The 14,806-nt window shown below is 39.8% G+C and overlaps 1 protein-coding gene across 6 annotated transcripts in view; it reads left to right on the forward strand.

Moving 5' to 3' along the window:
* The window catches only part of dgkh (diacylglycerol kinase, eta), a 64,943-nt gene that overhangs the window by 6,511 nt on the left and 43,626 nt on the right, over positions 1-14,806 (forward strand). For 4 of the 6 annotated variants that reach the window (XR_008396578.1, XR_008396579.1, XM_053681011.1 and 1 more), the window contains exon 3: positions 12,406-12,516. Coding sequence is in view for 3 of the 6 variants with exons in the window: in XM_053681011.1 (XP_053536986.1) it covers positions 12,406-12,516 (111 nt within the window). In the remaining 3 variants the exon portion in view is untranslated. Of the gene's footprint in view, positions 1-12,405; positions 12,517-12,578; positions 14,791-14,806 lie in introns of those variants that run through there. The other 2 variants (XM_017470524.3, XM_017470519.3) reach the window with 2 other exon arrangements.

Genomic DNA, 14,806 nt, shown 5'->3' on the forward strand with positions numbered 1-14,806 from the left:
TTTCTTGTGATTGTTGCAGCCAAAAATGCTTGCTATTGCTGCGGCTTTTTTTCAAAATTATGCTTTTTTTTTTTTTAGCTGAAAACTACTCGAATTGGCGAAATCGCATATTGTTTTGCATGCTCTTTCACAGTGATGTTTGTTGGTAAGTGAGACCTTTTAGCTGTACTCGTATTCGACGCGCGTGATCTGAAGAGGACCTTGACTCCACGTGCTTTGTGATGCCGCCACATGATGCGCCTTGGTCCAAATCTGCAGAAAATCTGCGTTAATTGAAAAAAAATTGCAAGCTCCTCCGAATATTGTGGCGTTTGCTTGATTTTGCGTTCATTTCTGCGATCGCGAAATCCTGGAGGGACTCTGCCTGTACCATGAAATTCCTTTACCATTAAATTGAGGAATATAGATTTCTTTAATGCTGTAAAATCAACTTATAAAAAAGTCTTACTGACTTGATTTCCTAATGAATATCAGCCCTCTGTACTTTTAACGCACTGAAAGTCTAAGGTTACCCTGTTGTCGTCTGCAGTGATGCGATTAGCCATGGAATGGGGGAATTTGATAGTGCAATTAAAACCGGAAACACACACAGCTGATACTGCACTTTGAGCTCAATGCTGCCGTGTTAGACAATTATCTACACAGCTTATTACAATATTGTTGATCAGGAATGACATTAATTATGGGTAGAAAAATTGCACAAATGAAACTGCATGCAGAAGTGTTAGACAAGGTTTACATACACTTGCTTTTTTTTTTCAGCTGTCTCCCTCTTTTTTTTTTTTCCAGTTTCATTTTTATTGAACATTTCTGCTGAAAATTTCTGCTGTACGGTTCTGCTGAACATTTCCGCTGAACATTTCTGCTGAACATTTCTGCTGAACATTTCTGCTGAACATTTCTGCTGAACTAAACATTTCTGCTGAACATTTCTGCTGAACTAAACATTTCTTCTGAACTAAATCTTTCTGCTGTACATTTCTGCTGAACATTTCTGCTGAACATTCCTGCTAAACAATTCTGCTGAACTAAACATTACTGCTGTACATTTCTGCTGAACATTTCTGCTGAACTAAAAATTTCTGCTGAACTACATACACTTCTTAAGTCTCATCTGACTTACTTTACCATTAAAAATGACAAAACTATGAAAGAAGCCGAGAAGCCATTGTACCATTCTACCATATTATTAAGGCAAGAGTGAGTGCAGCTCAGAAAGCTCAGATCCAGGTGTATAGATAAGGAGGGGAAATCCATGATAACACTGATCGAGAGGACTGCAATCATGTCTGACAAGTCCTCTTATTGAGTTAGGGATATCTGCTTTGTCTGTATGTCCTATGCCCTGTGCTCTAATGCATGAATAAGATGCACTGTCGATTAGATAGTGGAGCTGGAAGAGTGGAATTGCCACAGGCATGAAGCAGAATACACACCGTCTGTTTGAGTAGTTTGCTATACAATCAGATCATCTGTCTTTCACACATAGGGCTCTAATTTCATAAGCAGGTGCAAGCGTAATTTAGTGGCATAACTCAAACACAATTTGAACCGCTAATTAGGTTACGCAAAAGCTAATTTTCCCATCTTGCTCTCACGTGCTATTTTTTAATGACAAAATATCAACACTGCCTGTACTGACAAGAGGGGTTAGACTGTTCAAATCCGCCAATGGAGTAATTGGAGAACACCCACTCAGAGTTCTCAAGACCTCCGCTTAATGTAAGCACAACACTGTCATTTCCTGATATCAGGAAAAGCCTTAAAAGTCCTGTCCTCTTTCTGCATTTTACTATACTTTAATGATAATAATTCTGTTTCCAATCGGAGCTTGTAAAAGACATCATAGAAAACTGTGCCCACATGACTCCACATGCCGAAGTGTCCTTGGGCAAGACACTGAACCCCAAGTTGCTCCCGATGGCAAGTTAGCGCCTTGCATGACAGCTCTGCTTCCATTGGTGTGTGTGTGAATGGATGAATGAAACACAGTGTAAAGTGCTTTGGATAAAAGCGCTATACAAGTGCAGACCAAAACTGTACTGTAATATTATATATATATATATATATATATATATATATATATATATATATATATATATATATATTCTCCTGCAGTATTGCAGGAGAAAGAGTGCGGTAATACTGAAGATCATATGTAATTACAGCCATGCCAATATTCAGTGAAACCGCATGAGTGCAAGTGTATGAAATGGTATCAACAAAATGAATTTAATACCAGGGTTACCAAATGTATCATCTCAGTGAAGATGAAAAAAATAAGCATAGAGTGTGAACACACATGAAAACACACCAATGATGTGAAATCTATAAATTAAATTTAAAAGTATGCCATTATGAAAACGTCACTGCTGATGTCACTGTCACTACTTTCCTGTACTCATTTATTAAAGGGAATGAGAGGAGCTGATCTGATTGGATGTCACCTAAACACACGTCTTCATAATGTATTCATTTTAGCCTAACCCCCTTTTTACAATTTCCACACTTTTTGCTAGATTGTGCTAATGGTCACAAAAATAAGTAAGGAATTAAAAACACAATGGCGCATATAAGATGCTATTATAAGAAAGTAATCAATGGAAGGGTGGTGTGAAATCTGTGCATCATTCGTTCTTTTCATATTCAGTTAAATCAAATATGAAAAAATGGCTTGTTCATTTATTATTCATTTACAAATCCCAAAACGAGAAAAAAAACCCAGAATAACATGCTGTTTTCCGTAATTTCAGTCTCATGCACAAGTTAAAAATAAGCAATTAGAAAATGGGTCTAATGTCAGGTTTCATTTCAGCATGCTATTTTTTTTCAGTTGGCTATAACCTGAAAGCTACTTGTTTCTTCATGTGTTGTGCTGGATAAAGGTCTTTTTTGCTGAAGAGCATAGAAAGTTTTGTGCTATTTAAGGGAGCCAAATGTGTAACCCTCAGAGAGGACTGCAGTTAAACCAGTCACTCTTCCTGAAACCAAGATTATTATATATAATATAATACCATGGTATTAACCGCATGTAAATTTTAGGGGCGCGGCTTTTAGATACTTCTAGACACTTTTTTTAGATTTAGCAATTTAACTTTCTACATAATGATCATTTTAAATAAATAAATAACAAAACAAACAATTCACAATATGATGAGAATACAGGCTAAAAGTTTTTATATTTATAATTTGAAATGAACAGTCTGTTGTAGCTCGGTTAAACTTCTCTTGGCTCATTGCAATTCATTGATTTTTAAATCTGAATTTGAAATATGGCAACTTTCTAGAATAAAATGAATGAACTTTTATTCGGCACATAGAGTACCTTATTGTGAACTGATATGAGTGGGTTTGATCGTCGATCTGGGATTTGAAATGTTAAAAATTAAAAATATCCTCCTGATTCAATTATATTGGCAGATCTTGTGACTCCACTGTATCAGTGACTACGTTTACATGCACATCTATATTCCGAGATGAATTGCAATTGGCAATATTCTAATTAGTACTGTGTCATGTAAACGCTGCAATCCGATTGCCCGATTCAGATTAAGACAATATTCTCATCAAATTCTGATTCCCACCCCTGAATATGCCTGTTTTAATCGGATTAATATTTGTTGCATGTAAACACCTTATTCAGAAAATCCACTGAAAGGAGATATATGTGCATGCTCAGTCCACAAGGAATTGTAGGTGCTAACAGATGCTTAGCTGTAGACTAGGTATTTGGCAATGGCAACTCGGGCATGCTTACAACTACCATTTATAAAGGAATATGATGTTTGCAGGCATGTACAGTGCTGTAAGAGAAGTATCAGTATGCTGATTTCTTTTGTTTTTGTGTATATCTCATACTAAATAGTTTTAGATCTTCAAACAAAATACAACATAAAACAAAGGCAACCTGAGTAAACACACAATAAACTTAAAATCTGTTTGTGCCACCTTTAGCAGCAATAACTGCAACCAAATGCTTCCTATAACTCGAGATCAGTCTTTTGTTTACTTCTAGGACTAGGATTTACTCCTATGCTTTGGAACATTGTCTTGCTGCATAATCCAGTTGCGCTTGAGTTTCAATTTACGGCCTGAAGACCGGACATTCTCCTTTAGGATTTTCTGGTAGAGAGCAGAATAATTTTTTTCCTCAATTATTGCAAGTTGCCCAGGCCCTGAAGCAGCAAAGCATCCCCACACCATCACACTTCCACCACCATGCTTGACCGTAGGTTTGATGTTCTTTTTGTGGAATTCTGTGTTTGGTTTACGCCAGATGTAACGGGACCCTTGTCTTCCAAACAGTTCCACTTTCGACTCATCAGTCCACAGAACATTCTCCCGAAGGGTTTGAGGATCATCAAGGTGTGTTTTTGTCAAAATTCAGACGAGCCTTAATGTTCTTCTGGGTTAGCAGTGGTTTTCACCTCACCACTCTTCCATGGATGCCATTTTTACCCACTATGTTTCTGATAGTGGAGTCATGAACAGTGACCTTTACTGATGAAAGAGAGGCCCGTAGGTCCTTTGATGTTGTCTTTGGCTCTTTTGTGACTTCCTGGACGAGTCGTTCCAGAGTATGTTACTAGGTAAGACCTTGTAACGAACTTTGTGCTGTTGAAAAAGTTCTATTTAAGTGTTGATTTGATTGAACAGGGTTTGCAGTAATCAGGTCTGATTGCGTCTAGTCCAGCTGAACCCCACTATGAATGTAGATAGATTTGGGGAATTAGTAAATATGGGGGCAAATATATTTTCACACAGGCCCACATGATCTTGGATAATTTTTTGCTTCAATAAATAACGATCATTTAAAAACTACATTTTGTGTTTACTCAGGTTGCCTTTGTTTTACCTTAGATTTTGTTTTAATTTCTGAAACAGTTTAGTATGAGATATACACAAAGACACAAGAAATCAGGATACTTTTTCACAGCACTATAAATATCGTATTCGGAATATGGCTGCAACCTGAATATAGACCAGAATTTAAATGGAATTTGATGCGCATGTAAACACAGTCAATGATTAAATACCCCATACAAGCCCCTGTGTAAGTTGGTGCCATAGAAATGATAATATACTGTATTTGAATGAGCACATTAATATAAACCTGTGATTTACCATGCAGCAGTAACTAATCCCATATCCATGCTGTTAAAGAAAACGAATCGAAACATTCTGGCCAATCCGATTAGAGAATTAAACAGTGCTATAGTGTAATGAGGATATATAACACAGCAATCATGTTGTTTTTGTGATCTACTTCACACACCATAAGGTTCATGGGAAATGGTTACTCCATAGTCTTCTGTTTAAAAGTCTTTCCCATATATTACTGGTTATGTTCGTTGATTTACGGTGGGGATTTTACAGATCAGTTCTGTTGATAATACAGGGAGTAAAGACAGAAAGCCCTCTATAAATCCCATTTCTTCCAGAGTCACTGGGTTCCTGTTGAAGACACAAGATTAGACAAAGCTTCCCCATTCAAATATGATTCCCTGCTCTTTCACAAGGGGTATGTAACCAAAGCAATATATTCCCCTTGTTATATAATTTCCATTTTCATCCTAACTGGCTCCAGTTGACATACAGTATGTCCCATCTCACATTATTTCATTTTGCAAAGATTGATCGCTTTCTAGTGTGTGACTGTGTCAAAACCTAATATCCTACCGACCCTAAATGTCACTGTATTTAGTTGTAATAAGGCCGTTGCTACTTGGATGTGCCACGTTTTGGCCAAAAGAATCGAGATTATATTAAGAGGCTGTCCGGAAGCTGTATGTTTGCATTATGTGTGGATACTGGAGGAGGCGTGGCAAGTAGAGATGTAACGGTATGAAAATTTCATATCACGATTATTGTGACCAAAACTATCACGGTTCTCCATATTATCACGGTATTGTTAAAATGTGCTGAAAATGTACAAAAAGTACTGTTACACACACTGAAATCATTTAAACAGGTTTTATATTTGAATATAAACTGATGGATGGTTGTCAGTAGGCTTGCTGCGATAGTTGTGTTCCCGGTGTTACACGGTGTTCGGTCGCACACCGATTATATCGCTTGCCCATCGCAGCACCGCCCCCACTGACGTTTTGTTTTTTTTAGAGTAATAATAATCATTTAGTTCAGTTAGAGAACATGGCAGTGACAGTGCTCAGGACAATTTCCAACCTTCCAAGAGGTTTTGTGACTGTAAATCATTCTCTTCAAATGCTACTGAGCTTTAAAGTATGGTATGTTTTGTGTAGGAGTCCATACGGTGTGTCGTCACTGGCAGTGATTGTGGCGATGGGCTACAGCCAACGAGAGAACAAGGCATGGGATGAGGAAGGGAAATCCGTGAAACTATCCCTTTGTGGCATTTCTTTAGCACCAATCATTGTGCAAACATCTCGCATCGCTTGTTTCTCTCCTACGTCCATCTTCAAACAAACAACTCCTGTTTTGCGCATGGTTTTCACGTCATATATCCGTGTCACTTCTCGCACGTGTTTTCATGACAGAATGTAGTTTGGACACCAGATAGAGTCGTCGGGTGACAGAGTCGTTGTCAGATTGTTGAAAGTCGTGTTGTGTGAACTAGGCTTAAGTCATTCTCTTCAAATTCTATTGAAGTTAGAAACGTGTATACCAATGTCACATGTAACTTTAGAGACGGTGCCTTAATTTGCGAATATCGAACGCAAGCCAGTCTTTCCCCCTCGCTTTTAAATCGCTTATGAATGCCAGTGCGGCTGTGCGCATTTCACTTTCACTTTCGAATTAGTGGCAATTCGAGGCAGCAATTGCATGAAATGTGGGTCTGTTATTATTCTTAATGAAAAACACAACAACAACAACAAAACAGTAAAGGACAAACTCGCTTATATTAAACCAGATCTTCCACCATCGTCTTGTCAGTCAGCTCGCCTCACTCTTCCCGTCACTCGGCTCGCCTCACTCTTCCCGTCACTCGGCTCGCCTCACTCTTCCCGTCACTCGGCTCGCCTCACTCTTCCCGTCACTCGGCTCGCCTCACTCTCGTCACGTGATAAATGAAATCTGATTCCTTCTGATCTGTGCTGCGACTCTGACTCATTCGGCTCTTGCTGAATTGGGCAGATGCTGTTCGGTTTTTCATCGTAGCTTCTGTTTTCACACTCAAAAAACAATGTTGCGTGCTGCACCTGCGTCAGACTCATGCTGGGTGTGTGTGGACAGCATTTACCGCTAGTTTTACAAATCACGATAATCGTGCACGGTTTTAATGATCATTAAATGTGACACGGTTAATACTAACCGTCAGGGAATTTTATCATAGTTTATCGTGAAACCGGTAACCATTTCCGTAGTGTCAAGCCAGAGCTAGCTTCTTTTCTTTGTTAAGCAGCTTTAATTGCTGTTCTCCTCCCCTCCCTCCCCTGCTGACTGTATAGCAGTGTTTCAGCGGCTGTCATTTCTTCCGCCTCCCCACGCCTGAGCGTCCTGACCAGTGTAATTGTTACCTTGTGTGCTGCCTCCTCTGTACACAATGGTTCTGTGTCGCAGGAGATGGGAAAATTATGTGCAACATTTGACAAGGTGTAATTGCTGGACCAGTTTAAACCCTGCTGCAAAGTTTTAGTGAAAGTGGTATTTTTAACTTCCAGGGTGGCAACAGCGTGTTTGTGTTAATGTGGGGCTCTGATCATGCTTTGCTAACACAAAGCCTGAAAAGTCATCACCGGGGAGGCAACGTGTCCTTGCTGCTCTTTGTGATTTCACCAAAGATTATTTATTTTTCAGTTGCTACTTTGTGCCATGCATGAGCTTGAGGTTGTAAATTGTTTCATAGCGAGAATGTGCGAATATATGCTTCTGCAGCATCACCATCAACGAATAGTTTATGCTGGATGTACTTTAAAGTGGGTGTCACCTTAGATTTTTAAGGTGAGAATCTATTTGGGTAATTCCACATATCATTTTGATAAGCTCAAAGCAGAACCGTCTGCCACTGTGATAGCAAAGTCCAGACTTTCTGAATTCAGTATTCGCTCAAAAACAAAAGCACTAGATCATATTTGCAACCTTTGTCTTTCTTTAGAGCAAGTGATTTCCTGGTTTCCTTATTTTCTCTATTGAGAATTCCCAGTGCTAGCTCCCAGTCAGACCTAAGGCCAGTAAACAGTGGTGTAAAAGCTTGGAGTGGCATTTGATATGCAGGCCATTAAGCTACGATTGGACTGTGGGTAATTGCTAACAAAGAAAAAATGCTCTTTCAATTCCAATTTATACCACAAAACCCCACAGGCCCAATATTGTAGATGGAAACATCACCACTGTGCACAAAGGGATCCTATTTACAGGACTCAAGCCACTCAATGAGACTCTAAAAAGGCTTGGTCATTTTTTATTTATGCAATGCTGGCACTTGCATTCATTTGACGCCTGGGCAGATTGACACTGTCACATTGTGTTTGTTCTTTCAATTAATTGATTTGTTGTATGATGTTGTACTGTATTGGACATTTTAGTATTTTCTTGTTAAATTTTACATAAAGTAAGCAGTGAATCAAGGCTAATAACTAAAATTTCCTAGTTATCTAACTCTAGGACGTCTTTTGTGAGGTTTGTCTGAGCTGTCTTCACACGTGTATATCCATTATAAATAATTTGTTTTTGAGAGGGTCACGATTGACTATTAGATTCCATTAACAGGCGTATTTGGTCAAGTAGAAAGTACTGGGAAACACGAGGTTCTTCAATATAATCAAACGATAGTTTAAACATAATCATTTATACATAACATTTGAAATATTTCTATTAGTTGAAGAAAAAAAAGAATAGTTGAATTAATTGTAACCAGTGCCTATATTTAGTAGAGTATTAAGTGCAGCATTATTCATTTTTATATATATTTTTTGCTATAGAAAAATGTTTATCGTTCTGTAAACGTTTTGTGAATTCCCCTATTACTTTACGACTCTACATAAGGCATAAGTGTATTATTATAGTACTTACACTAATATTCTATGTTTATATTATTATACTATAAGAAATCAAATCCAGAGAAACGGCTATTACATAATAAGGGTTTGTATGATAATCGCCCAGCTTAAACCGTATAATTGTAGAATTAATTATTCACAGTCACATATCTAGGCTTTGAATCAGCGAGAGTATGTGGATATGTTTCTGAGCCTGTATAACCTGTATAATAGATGAGGGAGGTGAAAGCGTTGTTATTGTGGACACTTACAATTAGGAACATGTATTTAACAGCACATATTGCCACGAATAACACAGTACTAGAAAGATGCAGCGTTCAACTTTTCCTGAGTTTATTCCAATCCGAACACAGATCAGACTCTGAGTTGAGTGCTGAAGTCACAGACTTAATCAGTGTGTTACAGAAGTAGGAACAGGAAGCCACCTAGCTGCATGTATGTGACGTATGCGGGAAGCAGCATTTCTATGAAGAATAGATATGAAATAGTGTCCACTTTCAATAAACATACTTATTCTAACAAACACTTAAATTGCCTAACCGTTCTATAAATATGTGAAAATTCCCCTTAAAATTCTTCCCTTAATTCAGTTCAGAGGTTGCAATAAAAGAGTATAGCTGAAAATCATCAAGGAGTTATGTTTACTGCAGCAGAGTGCCTGTCTTGGCACTAAGCACATCCTGAATGCGAGTGAGTGTGTGTGTGTGTGTGTGTGTGTGTGTGTGTGTGTGTGTGTAGTGCAGGCATGGCAGGCGTGTGCCAGGGAGTGAGATAGTGAGGCTGGATATCCTCAGGGACAGGATGGAGGCCTGTTTTCTTCATTCACTTTCTGTACAGACTTCTGCTTTGTGCTCCCCCCAAACACAGCTGCTGCCCTCATTGGCGCCTCAGTCTATTGTGTACGTGTATCCACACACACACACACACACACACACAACTTTTTGTGTGTCAAGTGTCGCATAGGGAGATATGGAGTTACACTTTTGGTATCGTGTGTGTGTGTGTGTGTGTGTGTGTGTGTGTGTGGTGCATTGAGGTGTGGGTGTACTCTATGGCACAGTGAGGTTACTCAGTTCTGTCTGGCACAGAGCAGCTCTCCCTGTCAGTGTTTTGTGAAGAAAAGCTCTATTAATAGATTGCTGCTTGTCCTACTTGGCAACAGGAAAGGAACTAAAGACAAGGAAAGGGTCTATTGAGAGCAAAATAATTAAAAAAAAAAAAAAAAAAGTAGCACAAAAATGGAGCATTAAAGTAGAGCATTAAAGTTTTTTTCCTTGTTGAAAACCTGTTGAAAAAAGTATTGTCTTGGTGCTTTCAGTGCACTTTCCATGCACCGAAATAACAAAAACAATAATAATAACAACATTCGTTCCTTCATCCATGATTTCCTCTCCTTTAGCAAAAGCACTGAACGTTAAAACCAACATCTCATACAGTGCCTTCAATTCCCCTTCGCTCTTAACTGCTAAGCTGGGAAAAGAAAAAAGAGAGAAAAATGGAACAAAGCAGCATACAATCCTGCAGCTCTCGTGAATCCTCTCAGTCAGGCTAGTTCTTGGTGCTGAAATTGGATTAGGCAGATTGCCCGCCGATTGCATTGCACCTTTCATCCATCTGCTACACATCCTCTGACCTTTTTCACAAAGAAATGTTAGGCTTCTGGCCACCGACAGGGAATAATGGTCAGTTTTCCAGCGAGCCGCGTTAGTTTGTGGCTAAGCAAGCAAAATGCTCCAGGTAGATGCAACACTGAGGGAGCCATAGTGGTGATGTGTGGTTTGTGTTTACCGGTCCTTCTGCATCACTACTTTAATGTTTACTTCATGGAGCACATGAAAGTCCTTATAAGGAAGCTAAAGTCATCTTAATTTGTTGCAGGAATTTGATTTTGAAACTGCACTACATGAGGGGAAACATCTGATAGAAACTTAGCACGAAGGGTCTGTGTGAGTTTATTAAGGACTTGCAGATTGACTTAAGCAGAATATACAATTAAAAGAGTAACGATTGAATATTCCATGCATTAATTATAAAACAATAAAATTAGAAAGTACTAGTTAAATAAATGTCAAATATACCAGCTTATAAATTATGTCATTTAAAGGAGGCATCATTTATTTATGTATTTATTTACGTATTTATTTATTTATTTATTTATTTAATTAATTTCTTACTTACAGTTTCACTTACAATTTTAAGAGCCTGTCAGGTTGGGTAAAAAAGGCGACTCTGGCTGTTTTATTATGAATATAAAAATGAAATCCTGTAGTCGGGAGAGATTTGGAGGTATGAATCATGTTTACGTTACTAAGAATCAGTATCTCGTTATTTTTGTTACTCGATATTACCCTAGTTAACATCGTAAATCACTGGAATGTTACAAGAGGTGCATGTACTGAAGAGTTCACAGGTGTTATTTGAGTCTCAAAGAATTTAACAACTATATAGTGTGTGTGTGTGTGTGTGTGTGTGTGTGTGTGCGCGCGTGCTCGCATCGGTGGACTGACTTTCTGTTTAAGTTGACACAGCTGTGGCACCAGGATGTCAGATCGAAGCCTGCCTCTCTGTTTGCAATCCCTTCAGAGAGCATATTTCCTCTGCTATAAATAGCTTCCCACCCCTATATGTCTGTGGATTCTTGTTTTTTCTTCTCTCTCTCTCTCTCTTCAATGTTCATGCTATATTTGTAGCTGAATGGACAGGAAGGAGCACGACCGCTTCCAGCTCTGCGGGTCTTGTTTATTGTTGGTAGGGACTGGGATAATGTGAAATGACAGTATAGCTCTACTACAGGCGACTGGCTGACACTGTGATCAAGGGGTCATCTCTGAACACACACACACACACACAAACACATACACAAGTGACCCTACCATGTAACACCAGAGCTTTTACATAGACACATGGTTATGCTCAACAAGGATCTGCTGCCTTAAACTTTATAGCTGTGTAATTTTGTACACTGCACTCTGTCCTCTTAGGTCCTCTGTGTGTGATAGCATGTGTGTAGAAGTGTTTGTCTCCCTCAAGCTTTGCTTTGAGTAATGAACTTTCTTCATCATGTGCCATTTGCCTCATGTCTCCATTCTCGAGCGTCAAATTGTTGTTGGAACACACTTGACACTGGCGAGGCGTGGTCTCTATCCAGGGGCCGGCCAACACAATGTGACAACTTGATCCCATGTGATGGGCCTTCACTTTTAAGCCCTGCATCACTTAACCAATTTATTTTAATTTAGAAGACAGCAAAACAACAACAACAAGCAAACAAAAAAAAAAAACAAGGACATACTGAGTTCTCATGAACTCAATGATCCCACCTCCTCACAGATCTGTTTTTGTGCACCACTTTGTCTCATATAATGTGCCTGTGGATTCTGGGAATAGATGAACGTCCTCATCCTGTTTTACATTCTCTCTGTAGACGAGTGTGAAGGAAGGCCTGCTCCTAAAACAGACCAGCTCTTTTCAGCGCTGGAAAAAAAGATACTTCAAACTCCGCGGCCGGACACTTTACTATGCCAAGGACGCCAAGGTGAGGTTATTGGCTGCTTTTACACTGTAGGTGCATCAATTTTAGATAATTCATTCCTGACACACATGTGGTGTTATTAGCACTTTTCCATCAGTTGGTGCGGTATGGCATGGGAATGGTAACAAATCCCAGATCTCTGTTCATTTGCTACATGAAATGGATTGTGCTGGATTTGGTAACCTTTCTTGCGAGGGTATAAAGAGTACCAGTCAGGTTGGAGCTAGTGCAGACTCGATCAAGCACAAGTAGGCACATTTGTCACACAAGCGCCACTGCGAGGAAAAAGCATTTCTTTTTTTTTTGATCCTCTATTTATTTTTTTCTATGCGTTATCAATGTTTTCTGATAATAGTGCATGCAGAAGGCAATATTGCAAGACTGTGGATGCTGCTGAACCATTCAGTCACATCAGCTTCCTTTCATTCCCTTTAAGACGTGAGTATGTGTAGTGCAGCACAGTGATGTTTATATACTGACATACTATTACATTTCACTAGGGCTTTTAGAGTTTAATGCTTGTATAATGTGGGAAATGATTATATCACGACCTCCAGAGAACTCCTTCTACAGTTACAGAGCAGAATCATGTGAGAGGAATAGGCCACAGGTTCTCGGTCCTGTTATGGAGAGTTTGGGATTTAGTTTAGTAACCATTCCGTGCCATACCATACTTTTCACTGCAAAAGCAGAACACAAGTTAGGAAGTCCACTAGCCGCCATTCTTTTCCCTGTGCTGAGCCATCTCTAAGATAGAATTTGGTCTAGGGGAAGTAAACAGTGATGTGAGATTAGACAAAAGATTTTACAAGCTTGCACCATGTGTATATACCCCCACTGCTCTTAATGCCATGGTGTATATGTGTGTATGTGTATGTGTGTGCGTGTGTGTGATTGCCCTGTGGCAGACGGGTGGCGTGCTGGCCCGCTGGCAGTACCGGGTCTCACATAGCCGCGTGTGTTGGAGGGTTCTGTCCGTCTGCTGGTCCGGTGCTCGCCTCCCACCTCCCGCTCTGGGTGCCAGCGGATCGGAGGAAGGTTTGGTGGCGATTCGGGTTAGCAGCAGCTGCAGCAGGAGCCACATGACTGGCATTGGATATCCATCTCTCTACTCTCCTTATAGCTGAGATTACTGACTGCCATTCACTACATTCATTTGGCTGGCCCGTACACTCTGGCATCATTTAGAATGCCTGTTCTCCCCATTGTGCCTGAGCTGGGATGTGAGCTGTGCAATGGTTGAGAACATCATATCATCGCTGTCGTCATGTCCACATAAGCAATAGAAGAGAAGTGTTGTGGAGATTTGGGCCTTGTGTGTCACTGTTCTTTGTCTGAAAGGAGAGACTGTTTAAACTAATCTCAAATCTGCATCCACTCTGTGTGACGCCCCCAACACGAAGAGGCTAAAGACAGTCAGCCATTCAGTGTGTCCTCGCTGTCGCCACCATTTATGTCATTCATACGGAAATATCAGCGTCCTGCATTGACCCACGTGTTAAGGATGGCATTCAAACACCGTCTCGTATTCTGAATATGAAAGAGAGGCTTTTCAAAACCACCATTTCAAAGGATTTGCAATTTTAAAAAAAAAAAGAAAAAAAAAAACAACTTTTCTCCCTAACATAAATGTTCTGATTACACGTAGAAGGAGCCATGATTGTGTATGTGAAAGAGAGGAGAGTCCTAACAGTGACCTCACAGGCACAAATGAAGTTGCTGAGCATCTGGGAGGGCTCTGTTTGTGTTGGCATAACACCCTGCTCTCCAACAGATATTGCAGACCTAGTCCAGCCAGCCAACATTGCACCAGCATTCTCCCTACTAGATGCAAGCCAAGACTGCAGATCATATCATAAACAGGATGTCACACTGCTTACACTTCCCAAGTACACAGTCATCACTTAGTCAAATATCTGCCAGTCAGCACTTGAATGCAGATTAGGTACTGTAAAGTGATCTGGTCTTAATTGCAAGCCTTTGCTTTGACCTTTCCTGTGGTTCCTTGTTGTCTCGTGGAGATTTCTGAGCTGCTCTGAAGCATAATGTAGCATAGTGAATCACTGAAGGTTGTGTGAATGCCCACATGTCTCATGCTCGTTCTGTTCATTGCTTTCCTTCCGCCCTTCAAGCCTCCACCACTGTTAGGAAGACTCCTGTGTATGAACTCACGCTGTAAAATCATGTACATACATGCCCATGAAGAGGATAAGAATAAAGCACATTAAGGACTTTGCTGCATTCACTCTGACAAGCTACAGCTTTCAGTGAATCCAGGTTGATTCAGCTATTA

The sequence above is a fragment of the Ictalurus punctatus genome, chromosome 6 (genome assembly GCF_001660625.3).
Source record: "Ictalurus punctatus breed USDA103 chromosome 6, Coco_2.0, whole genome shotgun sequence".
NCBI lineage: Eukaryota > Metazoa > Chordata > Actinopteri > Siluriformes > Ictaluridae > Ictalurus > Ictalurus punctatus.